This window comes from Astatotilapia calliptera, chromosome 10, assembly GCF_964374335.1.
Source record: "Astatotilapia calliptera chromosome 10, fAstCal68.1, whole genome shotgun sequence".
NCBI lineage: Eukaryota > Metazoa > Chordata > Actinopteri > Cichliformes > Cichlidae > Astatotilapia > Astatotilapia calliptera.
Window position 1 is genome coordinate 23376234 of NC_137431.1, and position 24524 is coordinate 23400757.

The following is a 24524-nucleotide window of genomic DNA, read 5'->3' on the forward strand; positions in this document are numbered from 1 at the left end:
TGATTAGTACCATGAGCAAAATTGGAAAATGCTATAAAGCCCAGCCATGGGCCCTAAAAGACAAATTGGGAAACTGGTGAATAATGAATTGTTTTACTTTGATCTGCTTTTAAAAAGAAATCCTGGACAAAAGCCAATACACTGCCATGGATACGTTGCTCTCCAGAGACTGATTAGGTCAAAACAAAATTTTCTCCAACAGACAAATCTGATATCACAAAGTGGATTTTTGGCCAAAACCTTGAGAAAATCTGAGTAAAAATATTAAACAGCGAGTCAGAATTAAGTCTACGTCCAAAAGTAGTTCTGCCAGGTGAAAGTCATCAGATTTTATGGAAATACCTCAACACCATGTTTATATGGACATCTGCTGAGCTTATTAGTTGGTGGAGTAGGTTGCCTACTGTTGATACGGGTGCAAGTAATAACAAGTGATCATAGTGGAAACAGGTGTTCAGCCACAAGCATTAGTTTAAGCCATTTATTGCTATCACTTTTGCCATGATACACAAGAGATAAAAGTGGAGGGTTTTGCTAAACATGCGTACCATGCGTACATTAAAATATAGAGAATATAAATTTCTGTTGACTGGAAAACATTTTGGAATTAGTCCAAAAGTTTGTTTGTCTAGGAGGTTGAAAGCATTTGCAACCAAGAGTTGTTCGCAGACTTACAAACGGCAAATCGATTTTCTGATATATCTTAACAGCCTCCAATTAAGTTTAGAAATAAAACTTCACTTTAAAGTATCTGAATGAAGAAAAAAAACCACCATTGATCTCCAGCAAAGCTGAAAAATCTCAAAAGTTGCATTCCTTTTTCCAAGAATGATTAAATAATTACAAGAGTTTATGAAGTTTAGTTATCATTTTTGTTAAATTTGCCAACCTTTAAGTCATTTAATTTGTTGAGGTTTTTGTCTGCAAGAGGTTCAAATTTCAGAGGTATTAAATGATGAAATCATTTTAAAAATTTAAGTCATTGTAGTTTCAGTTTGTTGCTGTTTATTTCATGTGCTCTCCATCTAATCATATGTATTCAATAAGAGAAAATACAAAGGACTGCATTTACACATATGCAAACCTATATAGAGAACCAAATAAGCTGGTTTCCATGGTTCCTCATTAAGTTGTTTACTCTCTACTCTTCATATATAACAGAAATTAGACCAGCATGCGATGATAGAAGCAAGAATGAGGTTTAAAACAACATAAGTCTTAAATAGGTTAACATGTGCCCTTCACTTTTTTATAGTTATTATGTTTCATTATTTTGATCTGTGTGAAATATTTTGTTTATTTTGGCAGCATCAAAACAGCCATCAGCCTATCACAAAGCAGCAGCTTAATGATTTTAGACATGTAGATATGGAGAACAGAACCTTGTGAAGTATAAATTGACCATCAGAAAAGAGGAGGAAGGTGAATCTGAACCCAGTGTGCTTGTTGGCGCCGAATGTCACTGGTCTGAGTTTTTCAGAAACTTCTCATCTACTGGGATTTTCCCACACAACCATCTCTAGAGTTTACAGAGAGTGGAAACACTGAAAACACCCAGTGAGCAACAGTTCCCAGGCGAAAGTTGGATTGGTGATGCCGGAGGCCAGATGAGAATGGCCAGACTGCTTTGAACTGACTGAAAGGCAACAGTAACTCAAATAACTCGTTACAACTAAGTTATGCAGAAGAACATCTCTGAATGCAAAACCTTGAAGCAGATAGACTACAGCAGCAGAAGACCACACCGAGAGAAACTCAGTTATTATTGAGACTCTAGAGGCTCAATAAAATTGGACTATAGAAGATTGGACAAACGTTGCCTGAAAGCATTGATCTATTCTGCCTTGTATCAACAGTTCACACTGCTGGTGGTGCTTGTGTAGTGCTGTGGACGATATTTTTTTAGCACATTTTGGCCCATTAGCAACAGTTGAGCTTTGTTTAAACAGCATACCTGAGTATGGTTCCCCACCATGTACATGAGTTTACGACAACAGTGTACCCATCTTCTTATGGCTGCTTGTTCCAACAGCATAACGCGCCATGTCACAAAGTTCAAATCATCAGGTGACTTCAGTTTTTGTGATGGGGGAAGGAAAATGGTACGGTGGCCTGCAGCTTTTTGAGGAGCGGAGATATTTGCATATATTGTGAAAGGACAAGAGTATGATGGTAAGTGCATCTAGGGGAAACACAACTACATTATACTGTTAACAAGACTTCAGCTCTTTGCAAGCATCTGCACAGGCATGCTAAAACAAAGCTAGTGAAGACCCCAAAATAATATTAAAGCAGTGCGTGTACTGACCCCAGCTCAGCAGTCAGATCCTGTTCCTCAACAGGTGACAAAGGTAGTGATCCCTGTAGCCTCCATTTCTATTGGTTCATGGTCCTTAAGAAAAATCACTGTGATGATCGCTTTGAAGTCTCTTTGGGCTGATTATCAACTTTCCTTCATGATTTTCATAAGTAAAGATCATATCTCATGTCCTCATCAGAACAGCAATTTGTGTTGGTGTGAGGAACTGTTTTTACAGAGTAACATGAAAACAATGCAGTAATTAAGTAACATACTACAATACTTTTAAGAAAAGTACTGTGTAAGACATTACACATACATAAAAAAACTGAAAGGTCAGCTTTGTAGGGTTGATGTAAACAACTCTATTACAGTGGTCTACACTATACCTCAACATACCAACGGACACATTAGTTCTCATGTAGCTGATTGACCAGAATTAAACTGAGATGAGGTCCATTCACATCCTGAACAGACCTCATCTCTTGAACTGAAGTGGCTGCAGTTCAAAAAAACATAACTAGCTTTCCTTGTTGTGCATGTATCACTTTGTCCTCCACCTGTTCCTATGCCCTAACACCAGACTACACTGGCACAGGTTCGGCATATACAAAAACACAATGTCATGTGCATGAACAAATACCTACATATTGTCAAACGCTCATTTAGACACATGCACACCTGCACACCCACACACACACTTTCCCCTTCCCAACCTCCAACAGCTGCGACAACAGGAGGTCAGAGGAGTAAAATAAATTAACAACATCTGCAGACTGCAGATTAATGGGAGAAATCAAGTGTAAATTAGGCATGGAGCTTATTCATCTGCTCATTCATGCACTGAAGAGTGAGTGTGTGCGAGAGAAAGTGTGAGATGCAAAGTCATGTCATGTAAGGACACATCCAATTCATTGCCTGGAATGTTTTCATCTGTTTACTTTGCAGACTTTAAAATGTGTTAAAGTCTTCTGATAATTTATTTCTTTTCTTAAACTGGATATTTTCCACTAATAGCTATTTAAATTGGATAAACTGAGAGTGTCCAGGGGTATAAAATTATGTGGTTTTGATCCAGTAAAGTGAGTACACGCTAAAATGGACAACTCTGGACAACTTTGATTTCTCACCACACTCTTAACTAAGCTGTCAGCTTACTCCAAAATGAGCTGTATTTTTTGTGAACACTGATGTCATCACCAATTACCACCGTCTGTTCATGCCATAAATGTAATCTTATGATCCCATCAGATTGTTTTATGATCATTACTTATGCAATTATTTATACAGACATAATAATAGCAGTAGAAAAAGTGATGTATCATCCTGGATCAACCTAGACTACATTCTGTTTACAATGACTACAGAATCTTCTGCTCTCCTTTCCCTCTGTGTGATAACAAGCCAAGCTTTTTGGCTTGACTGGCTGGCCTCTGGTTCACCTTTCTGTCTGGTGAGGCCTCAGTCAGGAAGGAAATTAAAGGGTTTGTAGATCTGGGAATACTGCTTTGAAGTTAGGGGAGGATGTGTGCTCCAAACCTTACTAAATGTGGGTCATGCTCAAAATACACTGTCCGTATTATGTAAGAACACAGAATAACAAGTAAACTATTTAGTCATACTAAAACTGTCAAAGTGCTTTACAAATCACTGATTAATTAAAAAATGTTTTTTAAAAAACAAAAAAAAACAATCTGAAGCCAAATATTATGAGGAGTTGAGAAAATGTTAAAATTTGAATAAAATGAATAAAATAGGAAGTGCAAAACAAAAAACAACAACAACAACTCGGCTTACTTGAAAAGAACTGAAGACAAATTTTCTCAATTGTAATGGAATGCTAACTGTTAAATTCAACTGTTAAATGAATGTTCTTCCTTGTTGTGAAAGGCTCACCAAAACTGACTCGTGCCTGTCGTTCTTTTAATTCTTAATTCATTCTTCAATTACTTCTCATTAAGCTAGATGTAATGTAGATGTTTTGTTTGTAGATGAAGAAATAGACTGGACCCAAGAACACAATTCACTGCTATTAGACTCTGTGTAGTTAAACTAGAATCTGAAAATAAAACCAACAAACAAGGAAAGTTTCCCACTGGACAATTTAAAAACTAATTTAACAGTTATCTAGTAACACCAGGAAACACAAGATTATTTTAATGTCTGTTATTAAGCACTCCTTTAGAATTACAACTGAAAAGTATTTTTGTAAAATTATGTTATTATTATATGTAAAAAGAACTTAATACCAACATCTTAGGTCAAGTGTGCATATAAACATCATTAAAAAAAAACACATCAAGCTGTTACTGAGTGGCCAAGTGAAAGGGTAAATTAGTAGATATAATCATTAGTAAATACTAACACAAGAACACTGTGGAGTAACCAGTCACCAGCTGTCTGGGATACATATATATCTTGAAAGGTGCCAAATAAATAAGATTGTGCTTGCTTTTACTTGCAGTTGTAAGTTGTGTGTTTTTTTTTTTATCACGACTGACTGGTTTCAATAGATCATTTCTAAATATAGCATGACTGGACCAGTGGGGCTCTTTACCTTTTCCCTCTTGTTAGTAAATATTGATAATATTATCTTGATAACAAGTAGAGGTGAGAATAGATAAGAATTTGGGAATTCCATTATCAATATCACTTATCAGTTCAATTCCTTATCGATTCTCTTATCAATTCTTCTTGGGTTCTCATTGGCTAGGCTTTGAGAGTCACCATCATTATTGCTAAGCAGCATATCAAAGACATTACATTTGTGCAAATTAATTGCATGTTGCGTGATTAAGCATTTGTGCATATTGGAGGCATTTCCCCTTTTTGCTGTGATCTGTGTCGGGACGTTCCAACAGACTAACAATTCTCTACCAGAACCGATTCTCAATTCTCATTCCTAAATATGTTATTTATATACGTATGTTAAAAATAGCAATTTTTGTCTGTCAGTGTGTCTTGATAATGTATCCTACAAAAAAAACTGATTAAAACATTAAACTAAATTGGTGCCACAGTGCTATGAAATAAAACTGCAACTCATCTAATAAAATTAAACTGAAATTATAATTTCTGCCTTTCAAGCACCCACTTACATTTCTACGATCTCAAAAGACTTGGCAACTGCAACAGTGCAGTGACTCAGCCTCCATATTAAACCTTCACCATAAAGAATTTAAATCTGCTTCTCAAATCAGAAGTATTAACATACTGAAAAGACACAACTGTTATGCTCATATCAGGAAATTTAGCATCATATGTATGCAAATCCATCAGTACACTTGTAAAACTTGATTGAGTGTGCTCTGTCCCAGAGTATTGCATATCCAAATGCAGTCATTTGTCCAGTTTTATTGATTCTGCTGCGGCACCTAGAGTCTTTATTAGTTGGCATATAATTTTCCCCCTGGCTTGGCCTGTGAAAATGAGCTACAAGCTTAGCAATGGCCCATGGCCAGGCACCGCCTTCATGAAGAATAGGCAAGTAGCAAAGGGCCAAGCCATTACCATATCACAAATTGACTGTGTTTGACAAGATCATTTTAAACTGAACAATACCTTTTTTTCATCCCCCCAAAAAACATGGTAAAAATTTAGATCGGATGGCTGAATAGAAGGATTAATGACCAAACAAATGCTTTTTATTGTTTGCTTACTTATAATGTAGGAATGTGTAAGAAGCTTTAAATAGCAAAACTGTATATGCCTGCATTCAACTCAGCAGGTCAACCACCATGCTGGGCCAATTTGCGGCTTCCTTTATGACAGCTGTGATACGAGCATGGACACAAATCAGGCTGGAATCCTGTGGTGGAATCCAGCCTCTCTTCATCCACCCATGTCAGCATGATTCTGCACTTTAATACAATGTTTAGCAGACACTATACTATCATCATTAAATTGACTGGTGACAGGATATAAGCCAATATCCATTTCAATGATGTCCTAAAGCATGAAATGACTGGTAATAATTACTGCAGTAGGTCCTTAGAATGAAACAGGTAAAGGCCAAGCTAATTATATGGAGCCTGAACATATTGATCCAGTGGGACAAGCTTTTTAATCACTGGCCTCATGCTGATAAAGCGTACATGGCCACTGAAGTCGATCTGTCAATTACATTTCAGACCATATGCTCTACTTGGACTGGTTTCCTCCTGCAGCAGAAGTCTGCTTTTCAATGGATGTGGGTTCCATACATTGCACAGACTTGGGCTGAATGTCATCTTGATTTAAATCTCCTCTTTTTCATTGTAATGAAGAGTAGTTTTACAGCTTCCTCCTGTTTCATCCGCTAATGTGAATACTAGGGGGGAGTAGTGGGAAACTTTTGTCCTTCAAGCAGCAAGCTGAGAAGATTTAAATAATTTCACATGAAAATGCATGCAGAAGTGTTCCGCCTTCTTACTCAGTGCCTTGCTGACCTTTACTAAATTTGGTCTGCTATTGCTCTCTTTCTGACAGTTCTGCTCATTATTTGTCTTGCCTAACTTTGCCCTCATTTTTCAGTGCCATGCACTTTCAAATCAAGTTTCCTTTGAATGAATTGTTTGATGCTAATAAGCCATCAGAAGACTTTGATGAAAAGGAGGAACCTGAGTAACTTTGTATTCCCTCTGAGCACAAAACTAATTTCCTTTTAATTGATAGCTCTCAGCCTGAATGTCGCTCATTTAATAGTTTGATATATCTCTGTTATTTAAAAAAAGACTCATTTAAGATTTTATGTTGTGTCTGAGATATTATATAGCACACACAGACTTTAGATGATTATTTGCATAATACAAATTGGCTTATGTTTCATGATTTGATTTTCATTTTTCACCTATATTCAAATTCAAATTCAAATTTTATTTGTCACGTACACAGTCATACACAGTGCAATATGTAGTGAAATGCTTGGACAACTGCTCGTGACCTAAAGAAAACAAAAAAAGGAAAAGGCTATGAATAAGATAGGAAATAAATATGAAAAATTAAAAAGGGTAAATTTAACTAGGAAGGAATAAAATATAAATTAAGGTTAAAAATGAAATAACTGTACAACACAAATTAGAATGAAGGGTAAATTTAACTGGGAAAGAATAAGATAAAATATATAAATTAAAGTTGAAAATGTACAACAAAATACACAATATAGAACTATATAGGAATGTATATAGTATGTATGAAGAAATATAAATATAAATAAATATATACACAATAACAGCAGCTGTACAAGTATTAACCGGAAATGAAGAATATAGTGACCAGTGTTGTGCAATCCACATTATGTCTTGTGCAGTGCAAATATGCTTAAAGTGATTTAAGTGATGAAGTGAAAACAATGTCCAGAATGTCCAGTGTGTGTGTAAGAACTGTATGTGTGGGTCAGTACTGTGTGGTGGTGTGATTGAGAGACCGTATCGCCTGCGGGAAGAAGCTCCTCCTCAGTCTCTCTGTGTTGGTCTTCAGGGAGCGGAATCGCTTTCCTGACCTCAACAGAGAGAACAGTCTGTTGTTGGGATGGCTGAGGTCCTTCACGATCTTCCTGGCCTTGGTCCAGCACCGCCTGCTGTAGATTGAGTGCAGGTCAGGGAGCTCGGAGCGGATGGTGCGCTCAGCTGACCGCACAACCCTCTGTAGAGCTCGTCTGTCCTGCATGGTGCTGTTCCCGAACCAGGTTAGGATGTTTCCCGCCAGGATGCTCTCTATGGTGCACAAGTAAAAGTTCCTGAGCATATATGCATGTCTGAATGTTTCAGCTTTGTCATGTAAGACATGACCTTTTCAACAAACAATGTTTTCCTTGTTTCTTTTGGGGATGCTTTTACATTTAGTTTAATTAATGTGTTTACCATACATGACTATTTTAAGTGTCTTATGCAATCTCATTCTTCAGGCTGATGAAAGAGGTGATGATCAATAAGCAGCATTATACATTCATGCTAAAAAAAAAAAAAGAGCACTACAGATGTGCTGTTTGCTTTGAGTGTTGATGGAGAAGAATAGAGAAGGTCAGACTGACCTTCACAGTGTTTTTGTGGATTTAGAGAAAGTATATCACACGGTGCAAACAGACTAACTGTGATATTGCATAAGAAAAACAGTAGCGGAAGAGAAGTGTGTGAGGGTGGTACAGGACATGTATGAGGACAGCGGTGAGATGTACAGTAGGAGTAACAGATAGGTTCAAGGTCTGGATGGGATTAAATCAGGGATCTGCTCTGAGGCCCTTCTTGTTTGAGTGGTGATGGACAGACTGTCAGATGAGGTCAGGTATGCAATCGTAATGAACTGTGATGTTAACAAACAACACTCTGATCTATAATGGGGGTAGAGAGCAGGTGGAAGACAACATGGAGAGGTGGAGGCATGCTCTGGAGAGAGGAGGAATGAAAGTCGGAATGAGAGGGGCGCAGGTGTAACGAGGAAGCCACCAGGAGCAGAAGTTTCAGTAAATCTAGAGGTGACCGGCCGTTTGCCCTGGCTGCACCAGAGTTGTGGAATAATCTTCCGATTGTGATCCGGGCATCCGATTCTATCCAATCTTTTAAATCACGGTTAAAAGCCTATTTGTTTAATCTCGCTTTTCCGGCTTGTTAATGCTCATACCTGATTCTTAGACTTACTCTACTTTTCTTTATACATATTTTTTATGGCTTGTGCTTTTACTATGTTTTTACTCGATATGCATTTTATACTACCCCTGTGTATTAGTGGCAATGACCTGTGAGTATATTTGATACTTTGCTGAGGCCTTATAATACTCATGTTACTTTTCTGTCTTTTATGTTAAGCACTTTGGTATACCGCTGATTTTTAAATGTGCTCTATAAATAAAGTTTGTTGTTGTCGTTGTTGTTGTTTTGAGGACAGAAGAATATGAAAACCTGGGGTTAACGATCCAAAGTGACACACAGTGACGAAGAGAGAGCAGGCAGTGTGAAGATGAGTACTGGGGTGATTTGTTACATAAGAGAGCAGCAAGAGCAAAAGGGATGGTTTACAAGATGGTAGTGAGATTTGCAATAATGGTTTGGAGATGGTGACACTGACAAAAAAAAAAAAAAAAAGGAGGCAGAGCTGGAGGTGGCAGAATTGAAGGCATTAAAGCCCCTTTTCCATTAGTACCTACTCAGATTGACTCGGTACATTTCGCTATGGTTTTCAGGTTTTTTGGGGGGTTTTTTAACCATTAGGTCATAGTACCTGGTACTAGGTACTTTTTTTTTTAATTACAAGCGATATTAATTTCATACAATATGCTGCTGGTACTTTCTCCTATTAGATTAGTGGTGCCTCCTTTGTAAATGCAACGATCTGTGTCATGTGTTTTATCTGTTTGACTGAGTGCATATCAAACATGTCTGAGCATGCTGTAGAGTACCATATGTGAGTTTATTCAAGTGAAAGGGAAATTATATGCATATGTGCATGTCTAGGTGGACCCTGTGTCTCAGCAAGCCACTGGTACACTGGCTCCAGTCTCTGGCAGCTGTCTCTCTGTGTCCCTGTTTCCAGTGACAAGGTGGTTCCTTGTGTCATATCATCGTAATGCCTCAGTGCTCTGACACCAGTCTTCTGGCTCAGCTCTGCACACTGAGACTGGGTAGATCTCCCCAAAGAAGGAAAGCGTTCCAGAGATTAAAAAAAAAAAAAAAAAAAAAGAGGAATGCCTATTTTCGCACCAGACCTGGGAGATGTTGAATGTGCATCTCCAGCTCTGCATGTGTGAATTTGCATGGTTGAATGTATGTGCTCTCTCCTGTATCATCCCTCCAGTATTTTGGCATAGCTGTCTCAGAAGCTCACTGCTCACAGTGGGATAAGCCAGAAAAGAAAGGAATTCACTTCTATTTCTATACTATCTTTCCCAAGGGCATACTGATATAATGAATACATCATTCTGTTATCTGGAGTGAGCAGTATACTTGCCAAATGATTTCAGGGAAGTTTCACATTAAAAAACATGTGCAGTCCTCCTTTTGTACACTTAAGTAGTTTATCTGTGGTCCTCTGAATTTCGGCTAAAGAGCAGCACTATGTCAAGGTCATCCTTACTGGTTGTGCGCATGTGCGCGTGATGAGACAAAAAGTCTTTCTGAAAGTGAAGTCATATCAAGGCTCATTTACTGATAAAACAACTGAGGGATTAGCTTATTCTTTGCTCAGACAAAGGTGTGACTTACACTTTCTCCCTCAACTTCCTATTAAAGTGTATCCAGGGAAGAAGGCATTATAGATTTACTGAATTTGCATGTGCATGTAATGTTCACTCCACTCCACATTCAAGGTTGTACGTCCCCTCAGAAAAAAAAGCAAAAGAAGAAAAATCATGATCCCAGCCCATACATTTTTTGGCTTTTTATTTGATATTCAATTTGAACACTTTAATTTTGCTCAGTGCCTCACACGATCAGAATACTGCAGCCTCTTCTTTACATGGTCAGTTTACTATGAAATTGTTTCTTTTTCTACCTCTCTAAACTTTTCTGCAAAATACAGAACTTATCTTGTGACACAGAATTTCTATTTACATACAAATTAAATTTTGATGAAAGCTTTTAAAAGTAAAATAGTCATCTGGTAGGGAGAAGGCAGTGGATGATGGGGTAAACCTCAGAGAAACTGGCCCTCTGGGAGGGAGAAGACTAGAGACTGGGACATCATGCAATTCATCAGTGACTGAGAATGCTGTGATCCGTAGCAGCCACCAGCATGCTAATGTTCTTCCCTTGACTGGATATGTCACTCTTTTTCCTGATGTTAGTGCATGAGGTGCTACCTTAATCTCATATAACAGATGTTTAGAGGACAGCTATAGAATTTAACTTTCTTTGTGGCATTGATAAACAAAGTTGTCACTTGAATCATCAAGGTTGCACGAGAGCTTATTCAAAAAAACAATTCTCACTATTTGGCTAATCACAACCTTTAGCTAGCTGAGATATAAAACACAGTAGTCTTAGAAATGGCAGTGTTTCACTCCACTAAGCTTAAATGCTAAGATTGTCATCGTCTGGGTTCAGTGTCTGCTTTGCTATCATGGCAAATTGGCCTTCGTGTTTTGGTCTCATCTATCTGCTCCTTGGCTCACCAGTCGTTCTTCTGGTTTCTCTCCCACCACGCAAGTGCTAAATACTCACCTGCCTTTTTTTTCTGCTCGACACCTCTGCTCAGTACCCTGGAATTAGCAAAGCTCGGACATCTCACCTGCCTGCCCTCCTGCTAACACTTACCTCCAGATCACTGCAAAAGAGAGAAAAGGTCAGAAAACTTGGTTCACTCACTTCACCTCCCACCTTGACACACCTGGTTTCCCTCCACCCCGGAGTTTCCTGCTCTCTGCTTTCCAGGTAAGCATTATCTCAAGAAAAGACTTACCTTCCTTTCAGTATTCAATGCCTGACAATAACCCTCCTCTCCCTCTGCTGTAGCACCTGAAACGCTTATTTCCTGCGATGCCTTAATGATTAAGATTTGTGAGTTTAGTAAAGCCTTTTTGGCCTTCTAACAAAGATCCAAATGTTTCCTTGTAGAAGAAACACTAAAACCACTGATTTTTCAATTCAGAGACCTGACATGCACCAGCCTTTTCTCCCCGTTTCCCTTCCTTGAGAATGAACAGCCACTCTTCCACTGAGACCTTTTCTTATGAGGCTTTGGGGAATAGTAGATTGATGAAGAGCCAGGTGCATCTCTCAGGTCCTGTGTTCTTAAGGCTTGCTACTTCTACTTTTGCCCTCCACTTGTCCTGTTTCCTCAAATATTTAAGGACAGACTGCACATTATGCTGAGCAATATGTATTTGGTTAATAGCTCTTTAGAAATCACCTTGTTGGTTAAAAAATAAAATAAAATCATCAAACTGCAAATTTAGCTCAACAAATAGGGACAAATTATCTGTGCGCCTAAAGATGCCATTTAAAATTCTTATAGGGAGACACAACACTGGGTCATCCTTTGAGTTGGTTGCTTTCTCTATGCTAGAATTATTCATGGGTCAGTGTTAGGTGGCATAATAAACAAAGAAATGGTCAGGTACAAGGATTGCACTGGAAATTAGTGAAAAAGGAGGCAATGTCCAAAGAACACCTTCAATAGATCTTTAGAAAGTCTGAAGATCAACTGCTTTAAAAAGTCTGGTTTGAAAACTCACATTAATTAAACAGCTGAAACAAAGTAACCTTTTCTGGATTTTCTTTTCTTTACCGTGGAAGTATACTGTAGAGGAATTTTCACCAGATTGCTTATTTCCAGCTCTAGTCAAGTTCAGCCGAGGCTGACAAACTCAAATGTTACACAAGACATTACATGCTGAACACTGTGATTATAACTGCTTGAAGAGCACTTGAAACTGTCCACACTTGACATCTGCCACTCTCCTATTTTGGTGTGATCCCGTTTCCCCCATGAGTACAAAAAGTAATCTTGTAATACATGCAAGTCTACATACACACCCATTTACACCCTTGTTTTCAGTGTAGTCATGCCTTGTGAGTGCTCAAGAAAAACAATGAAACATTTTCAATGTGTTTCTTGTCACCTGATCCAGTTCCACTGCTACTTGAAGCTTTTCCTTAAACCAAGCTGAATCTGCTCTTCTTACCTACTTACACGACTTAAGATCTCTTGAGATGCCAGTTAGATAAAGCTGAAGTCTCTAAATGCATTTCCATGTCAAATGAGTCCCTGCACAGTCTTTCCTCTCAAGACCCTCTTGAATTAAAGAACTTATTCAAATCAAACTATACACAACATTGAGTAACATTCACAGACGCTAGTGCTAGTTTATTGCAATTACTGTCATGTTTCGGCTGTGTGCAGGCAGGAGAAGGACACAAACGCAAAAATCACCACACAGGAATTAAACCCAAAAACCTGCTTTATTGCAGAATGGCAAAATATAACAAAGCTAAACTGGGACATGGATAACTAACACACAGGGAAACATAGCCATGAGGGAGATCGCAAGACTGACAAAAAGAAACACAGGGCTGAAATATACTGAGGGATAACGAGGGAATGAGACACAGAAGGAGAGCACAGCTGGGAGTAATCAGGCTGGACGAGACAAGGGAAGCAAAACTAGAAACACTGACATGAGACACGGACCTTCAAAGTAAAACAGGAAACACACTGACTGAACTCTAGACATGTAAACTTAACAGCAACTGGGGAGACAGAACATAGGAGCCTGAAACATGGTACAGAAAGGCACAGTAGACACAACATGGAACACAGGGAAGCCATATTACAAAACCTAAGAAATAAACCTATGATAACCATAACTGAAACCTAGGGAAATAACAAACACAGTACAACAAAGGACTCAAAACATAAACCATAATATAAAAACACAAGAACTCAAAAAGCTGGGTCAGAAAGACCCAGAACCGTGACAATTACACTTGTTGGGTTAAAGAGCCGGTGTGGGCTGGGTCATGGGCCAGTGGTTAACCCAGGGGTGGGCAATCTCAGTCCACGAGGACCGGTGTCCCTGCAGGTTTTAGATGTGTCCTCGAACCAACACAGCTGATTTAAATGGTTAAATTAGCTCCTCAACATGTCCTGAAGTTCTCCAGAGGCCTGGTAACGAACTAATCATGTGATTCAGGTGTGTTGGCCCAAGGGGAGATGTAAAACCTGCAGGGACACCGGCCCTCGTGGACTGAGATTGCCCACTCCTGGGTTAACCCCACAGCAAGCTACTTCCTGGTTTGATTCTCCAGGTTGGCTTGGGCATATCTGTTTGGGATTTTAATCGGACTCTACGGTCCCTTGGAGTTTCTCATTCTGTGTCTAGTGCTTACCACCCAGAGTCACAAGGTGCACTGGAGCGGTGGCATCAAACTCTCAAGGCGATGTTGAGTAAGTATTGCCACGACACCGGAAAAAGCTGGGATGAAGGGGTCCCTTTTGTATTGTTCGCTATACGTGATGTGAAGCAGGAGTCTTTGGGGTTCAGCCCAGCTACCCTGGTGTTTGGACATGACGTGCGGGGTCCGCTAAAGGTGCTGAAGGAGAGTTTTCTCAGTGGTTGTGTGCCTAAAACTACTGTGATGGAGTTTGTAAAAACATGCAAGGACAGGTGGCAACGGGCTACTTTGTTAGCAAAAGAGGCTCTCTGTGTATCCCAGGCAAACATGAAAAAACGATGTGATCAAAAAGCAGTGGAAAGACAGTTCCAGCCTGGGGACAAAGTTCTTGTGTTGTTGCCCGTGCCCAGTTCTGCCCTCATGGCTCGTTTCTCAGGCCCCTATGTGATAGTGAAAAAAGTGTCTGACACCAACTATATTCTCAACACCCCAGAACGCAGAAGGAAGACTCGCCTATGCCATGTCAACATGTTGAAACCATACCATACCAGAGACACCAGCATGACAGAATCATCAGACACTGCTGGGACGGCTGTCCCCGGTTCAGTCCCTGTTGCCCTGCTAAGTGTTGAAGTTAAGGGTGATGATGATCTGGGTACCCTTTCTGAGGGACAGCAATGTGGGCGGTTGTCAAATTCCGTTTTTTTAGCTAAGGCCGAGGCCAACCTATCTCACCTTCCTCCGTCCCAGTGTAAAGAGGTACTTGACTTGCTGCACTCCTACCTGTCTCTTTTTAGTGACGTACCCTCGCGTACCCACGTTTGTGAGCATGACATTGACGTTGGAGACGCAGTCCCAATCAAGCAGCATGCATATCGTTGCCCCTTCGCCAAACGTGAGGTCATGAAAGAAGAAGTTGAGTACTTAGTAGAAAACGGCTTGGCACAACCTAGTTGTAGCCCCTGGAGCTCCCCATGTCTACTAACACCTAAGTCTGATGGCACACCCCGTTTCTGCACAGATTATCGGAAGGTAAACGCTGTAACGGTCTCTGACTCTTTTCCGCTTCCTCGTATGGAAGACTGCATTGACAGCATCGGCCCTGCCAAATTCATCACCAAACTCGATCTCCTTAAAGGCTACTGGCAGGTGCCTCTCACTCCCAGAGCTTCAGAGATTTCCGCATTTGTCACCCCTGACCACTTCATGCAATACACAGTAATGGCCTTTGGCATGAAAAATGCCCCAGCTACTTTTCAACGACTGATGCAGTTGGTGTTGGGAGATGTGCCCCAGTGCAATGTGTATCTAGATGATGTGGTGCTGTACACAGACACATGGGCAGATCATATGTCCCTTCTGAGGACAGTGTTTCAGCGGCTAGCCGAGGCCTCGTTGACCCTCAATCTCGCTAAGTGTGAGTTTGGTAAGGCAACCGTCACTTACCTAGGTAAGCAGGTGGGGTTTGGGCAGGTCCGCCCAGTGGAGGCGAAGGTTGCTGCAATCCTGGACTACCCGAGTCCAGCCACCAGACGGGAACTAAGGCGGTTCCTAGGGATGACCGGATATTACCGGTGTTTCTGTAAGAACTTTTCTGTGGTCGTGACCCCGCTAACCAAACTGTGTAGCCCAAAGGTGCCTTTTGAATGGTCAGTTGAATGCCAGCATGCCTTTGAGTCGGCAAAATCTCTTCTGTGCAGCACCCCTGTATTGGCAGCTCCAAACTTCTCTCGCCCCTTTAAGCTAGAGGTCGATGCCAGTGCCACCGGAGCCGGGGCAGTCCTGCTGCAGGATGATGAGGAAGGTGTGTGCCATCCGGTCTGTTATTTCTCTGCAAAGTTCAAACCCCATCAACTGAACTACTCTACCATAGAGAAGGAAGCCTTAGCTCTGCTTCTAGCTCTGCAGCACTTTGAAGTGTATGTGGGCTCCAGCGCTTCCCCGGTGACCGTGTTCACAGACCACAACCCCCTTGTTTTTCTGAACCGGATGTACAATCACAACCAGCGACTGATGCGCTGGGCACTCCTGGCCCAGGATTACAATCTGATGATCATACACAAGAAAGGTACTGACAATATAGTGGCTGATGCGCTCTCACGCAGCTCGCAATAGGTTGTTGTTGTTGTTGTTGTTGTTGTTTTGGTAGGGCTTCAATGTAAGGGGGGGGGAATGTTACGTTCTGTGAGGCTGTGGGAGTGTGTGGGTGGGGTGTTTGCCCACTCTCCCCGCCTCCACCCCTCTTGCCACTCCTACCCCTCTCTGTCTCTCTCACTCTCCTCTCTCCCCAGGACACAGCTGCTGCTGATTAGCCTCGTTTGCCACCTGACTCCAGTCAGCAATCATCCTCTGAGGCTATTTAAACTGGGGATGAGCTGTGAGCAGGGTGGCTTTTTCCTCGGTGGCTCTACGCGGTTCTGTGCTAGATTTTGGACAGACAGCCGCTTTCTGACCAGTGAGCAGACGGGCTTGTGGGCCCTGAGAGTGTCTCCCCGTGGTGGGGAGTAGGGTAGGAAGTGTGGGAAGGGCCTCCTTTTTTATTGTGTTTGTTTGGTAGTCCTCCTGCCTTTCGTGGCTGCGAGCGTTTTCTTTGTTTCTTTGGCGTTATTGGTAAGACGGCGTTGCCGGCCCTTTAAGTTAATGGTAACCTGTACCGTTTTGTAATAAAGTTTTATTGATGCAGAACAACTCTGTTTGTTTTCCTTTTTCATTCTGATTCCAGACTCATTTGTTACTGGTCCCCTCTCTCACATGCCTAGACCCCTTCGGGGGGAACGTAACAATGTGGGGGCTCGTCCGGGATATGAATGGAAGGAACAACAATTGAGTTTTAGTGAGTTGTTTGCCGGTGGCTTGTTTAGTTGTATGGTATCTGCTGCGCTCTCTCTCCAGTTAGCAAAGGGGAGTGTCTAGCTGAGCGTAAGCTCCTCCTTCAGGCACTCATTTTTTATTTTTCCTTTATTATTTTCGGAGTAATCCCGGGTGGGGATTAGTTCCCTGTCGGGGGTAGGCTTGTCGGTGCTTTGTGCACTTGATGCTTGGCCTTTAAAGTTGCCTCGAGCCTGGTACACTCCAGAAGCTAACTAGGCTAAGATTTTAGTAGGCAGGTCTGGGGAGAGGGTCGGCGGTATTTTTATTTATTGGTTAACCTCTGGCCACACTTTTCCCGCCTGTTTTCTCATTTGTGTATTGGAGGTGGTGCTTCTTTGTTGTTATTGTTAGCCTCAGGTAGTTTTTTGTTTTTAGAGTTGATGGCTACCTTTGATATTGCCGTGTTTAATAAAAACCCCTCGCTTGTCCAACTGGACGCCTGTAGGAAGAGGGATTTGCATGAGGTGGCATCAGGTTATAGCATTTCTGTTTCCACAGCTCTGCGTAAGGCTGAGCTGAAAGCTGCTCTTGTGGCTGGCTTGGTGGAGAAAGGGATAGTGGCCTTGCCAGTATCTGCCAGTCCACTTGAGCATGGTGCAGCGTCTCAGCCTGTTCCGCAGGCGCCAGCTCAAGCTGTAGGTCCATTGGTGTCGACACCTGTTGGTCAGGGGCTGCCTGTGGACAAACCCATGACATTGCCTCGCTTCGAACCCCTCTCCATTGAATCAAGTGAAGGCTCGAAGCAGGATGCTAAGCTCCGTGTACGCCTGGCTCGTCTCCAGTTAGAGAAGGAGGACCGTGAGAGGGAGTTCCAGCTAAAGAAAGAGCTGGAGCTTAGGCGTTTAGACGCAGAGCTTGCTAGAGCCAGAGAGGTCGAATTGAGGAAGGTGGAGGTGGAGGCAGAGACAGCTGTGAGGTTGCGACAGCTGGAACTCCGGCAGGTTTCCCTTCCTCCGACCGCCTCCATTCGTCAGGCGGACACCCCGTTTGACGTAGGGAAAAACAGTCGTCTGGTTCCGATGTTCCGTGACACTGAGGTCGACAGCTACTTCGAGTCGTTTGAACGAATAGCCACGGCCTTGCACTGGCCACGGGATTCATGGGCCATTTTGCTCCAATGTAAGCTGGCGGGTAAGGCTCAAGAAGTTTGTTCCTCGTTGTCAGCTGAGGACAGCTTGGACTATGACAAGCTGAAAAGGGCTATCCTGCTGGCCTATGAGCTGGTCCCAGAAGCCTATAGGCAGCGTTTCCGGGGGTTGAGAAGAGGTCAGGGTCAGTCCTATCTTGATTTCGCCAGGGAAAAAGGTGTTCTTTTCGATCGGTGGTGTGTGGCCTGCAAAGCCACTGACCTGGCTTCGATCCGGGAACTAATGCTCATAGAGGAATTTAAGAACTGCATTGCTGAGCGCATCGCGGTATATATTAATGAACAGAAGGTTTCCTCGCTACAGCGGGCTGCGACGCTGGCTGATGAGTTCGCGCTCGTCCATAAAACCAGTGTCAGTAGGTATGACCGGCGCGATGCTCCAGTGAAGGCTAGCGAGGTGCCAGTTGCACAGCACCCAAAGAGTGAGGTACTTGTGTTTCGTCCCAAGGCAGACCGAAAGTGTTTTTTCTGTTTTAAGTCTGGCCACCTGATCGCAGATTGTGAAGCTTACAGACGGAAACAATCAGTCTCGTCTTCACGTAAACCAAAAGGGGTTGGGCTGATTAAAACCATGCCTCCTGTCAGTAGGCCCCCTTCCCCTGAGACCCCGGATGAGTGTTTTAAGCCCTTCATTTTTAAGGGGATAGTTTCGCTTTCTGGTAAGACCGAGGATAAGCGTGAAGTGACCATTCTGCGTGATACTGGTGGCTCACAGTCCCTCATACTAGCTAGTGTGCTTGAATTTAATGAGAAGTCTGACTGTGACTCTAGCATCATTGTAAGAGGTGTTGGGATGAGTTTTGTGCCTGCTCCCCTCCATCGTATCTGGGTACAGAGTGAGCTGGCGAGTGGTTTCTTCTCAGTGGGTGTGCGGCCTTCTCTCCCGATTAATGGGGTGGATTTTATAATGGGAAATGATATCGCGGGTGGGAAAGTTTACCCTACCCCTGAGGTGACCAACAATCCTGTTATAGAGCCTGTGTTAGATGCCCTCAGCCTGCAGCACCCGGATGTGTTCCCGGTGAGCGTTCTGACTCGTTCACGTGCCCAGCAACAAGGTGGGGGGGTTGATTTGTCAGATTCAGTGATCGGCTCTATTCTAGAGAAGGATGTGATGCCCTGCACCGATGAGGGAGATAATGGAGCCTTGGAGTTAGCTCACAGTGTGGTTGAGCCAGCTCCTGTGTCTGGAGCTCCTTTTCTGCTCACCCGGGAAGCACTTGTGAAGGCTCAGAAAGAAGACCCTTCATTAGTTCAGTGTTTTACCGCAGCAGCTCAGGATAAGGGAGGTGAGGGGAGCAAGAGGCAGACATTTTTCGTTTGGGAAGGTTTATTGATGCGCAAGTGGACCCCAAGGCCTGGAGAAGACTGGAGCGTAGTGCGGCAGTTGGTGGTTCCGACCAGTCTGCGGTGGCATGTGCTGCAGTTAGCACATGATCACGCATGGTCAGGTCATTTGGGTGTCACTAAAACATATGACCGTATACTGCAGCATTTCTTTTGGCCGGCAATGAAAGCAGATGTAGTGCAGTTTTGTAACACCTGTCACACTTGCCAGCTTGTGGGTAAACCGAACCAGGCGGTGCCCCCCGCCCCCCTACGTCCTATCCCTGCTGTCGGTGAACCTTTTGAGCATATCCTGGTAGACTGTGTTGGCCCCTTACCAAAGACGCGGGCAGGGAATCAGTTCTTGTTAACCATAATGTGTGTGTCCACTCGATACCCAGAGGCGATTCCTCTGCGGAAAATCACGACAGCAAGCATTACCAAAGCACTAGTCAAATTCTTTACCACCTTTGGCCTCCCGAAAACCGTGCAGACAGATCAGGGTACCAATTTCATGTCCAGGGATTTTAATCGGACTCTACGGTCCCTTGGAGTTTCTCATTCTGTGTCTAGTGCTTACCACCCAGAGTCACAAGGTGCACTGGAGCGGTGGCATCAAACTCTCAAGGCGATGTTGAGTAAGTATTGCCACGACACCGGAAAAAGCTGGGATGAAGGGGTCCCTTTTGTATTGTTCGCTATACGTGATGTGAAGCAGGAGTCTTTGGGGTTCAGCCCAGCTACCCTGGTGTTTGGACATGACGTGCGGGGTCCGCTAAAGGTGCTGAAGGAGAGTTTTCTCAGTGGTTGTGTGCCTAAAACTACTGTGATGGAGTTTGTAAAAACATGCAAGGACAGGTGGCAACGGGCTACTTTGTTAGCAAAAGAGGCTCTCTGTGTATCCCAGGCAAACATGAAAAAACGATGTGATCAAAAAGCAGTGGAAAGACAGTTCCAGCCTGGGGACAAAGTTCTTGTGTTGTTGCCCGTGCCCAGTTCTGCCCTCATGGCTCGTTTCTCAGGCCCCTATGTGATAGTGAAAAAAGTGTCTGACACCAACTATATTCTCAACACCCCAGAACGCAGAAGGAAGACTCGCCTATGCCATGTCAACATGTTGAAACCATACCATACCAGAGACACCAGCATGACAGAATCATCAGACACTGCTGGGACGGCTGTCCCCGGTTCAGTCCCTGTTGCCCTGCTAAGTGTTGAAGTTAAGGGTGATGATGATCTGGGTACCCTTTCTGAGGGACAGCAATGTGGGCGGTTGTCAAATTCCGTTTTTTTAGCTAAGGCCGAGGCCAACCTATCTCACCTTCCTCCGTCCCAGTGTAAAGAGGTACTTGACTTGCTGCACTCCTACCTGTCTCTTTTTAGTGACGTACCCTCGCGTACCCACGTTTGTGAGCATGACATTGACGTTGGAGACGCAGTCCCAATCAAGCAGCATGCATATCGTTGCCCCTTCGCCAAACGTGAGGTCATGAAAGAAGAAGTTGAGTACTTAGTAGAAAACGGCTTGGCACAACCTAGTTGTAGCCCCTGGAGCTCCCCATGTCTACTAACACCTAAGTCTGATGGCACACCCCGTTTCTGCACAGATTATCGGAAGGTAAACGCTGTAACGGTCTCTGACTCTTTTCCGCTTCCTCGTATGGAAGACTGCATTGACAGCATCGGCCCTGCCAAATTCATCACCAAACTCGATCTCCTTAAAGGCTACTGGCAGGTGCCTCTCACTCCCAGAGCTTCAGAGATTTCCGCATTTGTCACCCCTGACCACTTCATGCAATACACAGTAATGGCCTTTGGCATGAAAAATGCCCCAGCTACTTTTCAACGACTGATGCAGTTGGTGTTGGGAGATGTGCCCCAGTGCAATGTGTATCTAGATGATGTGGTGCTGTACACAGACACATGGGCAGATCATATGTCCCTTCTGAGGACAGTGTTTCAGCGGCTAGCCGAGGCCTCGTTGACCCTCAATCTCGCTAAGTGTGAGTTTGGTAAGGCAACCGTCACTTACCTAGGTAAGCAGGTGGGGTTTGGGCAGGTCCGCCCAGTGGAGGCGAAGGTTGCTGCAATCCTGGACTACCCGAGTCCAGCCACCAGACGGGAACTAAGGCGGTTCCTAGGGATGACCGGATATTACCGGTGTTTCTGTAAGAACTTTTCTGTGGTCGTGACCCCGCTAACCAAACTGTGTAGCCCAAAGGTGCCTTTTGAATGGTCAGTTGAATGCCAGCATGCCTTTGAGTCGGCAAAATCTCTTCTGTGCAGCACCCCTGTATTGGCAGCTCCAAACTTCTCTCGCCCCTTTAAGCTAGAGGTCGATGCCAGTGCCACCGGAGCCGGGGCAGTCCTGCTGCAGGATGATGAGGAAGGTGTGTGCCATCCGGTCTGTTATTTCTCTGCAAAGTTCAAACCCCATCAACTGAACTACTCTACCATAGAGAAGGAAGCCTTAGCTCTGCTTCTAGCTCTGCAGCACTTTGAAGTGTATGTGGGCTCCAGCGCTTCCCCGGTGACCGTGTTCACAGACCACAACCCCCTTGTTTTTCTGAACCGGATGTACAATCACAACCAGCGACTGATGCGCTGGGCACTCCTGGCCCAGGATTACAATCTGATGATCATACACAAGAAAGGTACTGACAATATAGTGGCTGATGCGCTCTCACGCAGCTCGCAATAGGTTGTTGTTGTTGTTGTTGTTGTTGTTTTGGTAGGGCTTCAATGTAAGGGGGGGGGGAATGTTACGTTCTGTGAGGCTGTGGGAGTGTGTGGGTGGGGTGTTTGCCCACTCTCCCCGCCTCCACCCCTCTTGCCACTCCTACCCCTCTCTGTCTCTCTCACTCTCCTCTCTCCCCAGGACACAGCTGCTGCTGATTAGCCTCGTTTGCCACCTGACTCCAGTCAGCAATCATCCTCTGAGGCTATTTAAACTGGGGATGAGCTGTGAGCAGGGTGGCTTTTTCCTCGGTGGCTCTACGCGGTTCTGTGCTAGATTTTGGACAGACAGCCGCTTTCTGACCAGTGAGCAGACGGGCTTGTGGGCCCTGAGAGTGTCTCCCCGTGGTGGGGAGTAGGGTAGGAAGTGTGGGAAGGGCCTCCTTTTTTATTGTGTTTGTTTGGTAGTCCTCCTGCCTTTCGTGGCTGCGAGCGTTTTCTTTGTTTCTTTGGCGTTATTGGTAAGACGGCGTTGCCGGCCCTTTAAGTTAATGGTAACCTGTACCGTTTTGTAATAAAGTTTTATTGATGCAGAACAACTCTGTTTGTTTTCCTTTTTCATTCTGATTCCAGACTCATTTGTTACTGGTCCCCTCTCTCACATGCCTAGACCCCTTCGGGGGGAACGTAACACACATGCATGCTAGGCTAATTATAAATTGGCCATGTATTTGAGGTAAAATGTGTATAAATGTATGTGTGTGGTTAAATGTGACTTGTAATCTAAAGAATAAGTGTTTTTAAGACTAGAGAATTGCTGTATAAATGCAAGTGTGTTTTACTTTGATTTCGATTAGAATTTTTTGTGACTGCATGTTCCAAATTGGTATTCTATTCAAGTCTAGGTAAGACATTCAAAATGCAGAGGGCGAACACAGGGCAGGATTTATGAGAATTTGCCACATTTTGCATCACTCGTTTACTCAAATGCTTGGCAATTATGTGACTAGTAGGAGCGTTATAAAACAGTGCAAGTGTTTTTGCCTAGAGCAACAAATCCTACACATTTCATTGAGATTCTGCACAGATGATGGTATTATTGCTTTTTTGCGTATGACTAATCAGCGTAAACAAAGCAACACAACACAGAATGCACCATGCTGAGAACTTTGTGCAGAAAATAAATATGCAAACATGAGAATTAATAACAGTTTACCAATTTTTAGACTAATCAAACAAAATATCAGCTTCATTTTTTTTAATTTCTGCAAAAGGAATCAACTTTATTTGCTAAGGACCACAATGTTCAGTACAAACATTTATTGGCTTGGATACATTTTTTACTTAATTTGACGTAAATCATTGATTGAGTGAATACAGGAATAGATCCCCTTAATTACCGTAGGGTAAATGTATGAACTCTTACTTTTTGGCCAACTTATCGTGACTGTATGAAACATATGGCATGTAACTTTTTACCAAAAGATTTTAATAAATAGTAGCCTTGAAATTGATAGGTTTCTCATCTAATAAGGTCATACATAAGCTACAGCATGACCTTATCCATGTGTTATTCGTGCCCACACCTTAACAAACCCAGATGTCTACCTTATTCAGTTGTATGGATCTAGAGTAAATAAGAAGGGAGGGGGGTAATCAGATTGTTCAGCTTTTCCTATTAAGTGATAAGAAGGCCATCTACTGACAGGTCTGCATTTTCAGAGACTTCCCATTGACAAATAAAACATGGTAAATCCAATTTCTCTTGACTGAATTGTTCTTCATCAAAGGCAGCCCAGAGGTGAGGGCTATATAGTAGAATGTCTAATGACGTGTGGACCCAATCAGTCCATTTCTGCATCTGCTTTTCTCAACAAACTAAATAGAGTGGGGCTTTCATTTCCCATCTGCACTCAACGTATTGTGTTAACATCTCAAGAAAATAAAGGAATTACAAGTAAACTCACTGTGAAACTGCATGCGCTATATGTATATGCGCCGAAAAGTGCTATATAAATGCAATCCATTATTATTATTATGTACAGGAAATACAAAAACTGAATTACTTACATGGCACAAACTGGGACTCGGTCAGTTAGAGGGGAAATAAATATCCAAGGTAGAGCCACCATTCCTCTTGCACTTCCTTTGGACAAGACATTTTCTGAAGACATCAACAAATACTCTCCATACAGAGTTAAAAAATATTCTGGCCCTGAGTGAAGTTCAGTGGATAGAGGGCGTCGTCTCTTGTTTTGGGATTTTATTAGCATTTTAGCTTGAGTTGGACAGTATACATGTCGTTTCTCCAGTTCTGCTGCACTTTCCAACCATTCATTCGTCCATCCATCCAGTTTCTTCCACTTATCCATCTCCAGATTGTGTGGGGCCTGAATGACCC

The 24524-nt window shown here is 42.9% G+C and overlaps 1 protein-coding gene across 1 annotated transcript; it reads left to right on the forward strand.

The window, feature by feature from the left end:
- Nucleotides 1–16926: 16926 nt before the first annotated feature.
- Nucleotides 16927–22722, forward strand: LOC145431449 (uncharacterized). The gene is made up of 2 exons (XM_080307235.1): nucleotides 16927–22101; nucleotides 22326–22722. Exons 1-2 carry the CDS (start codon nucleotides 17355–17357, stop codon nucleotides 22340–22342), a joined length of 4764 nt encoding a protein of 1587 aa, XP_080163361.1. The 5' UTR covers nucleotides 16927–17354; the 3' UTR covers nucleotides 22343–22722.
- The last annotated feature ends 1802 nt before the right edge of the window (nucleotides 22723–24524 follow it).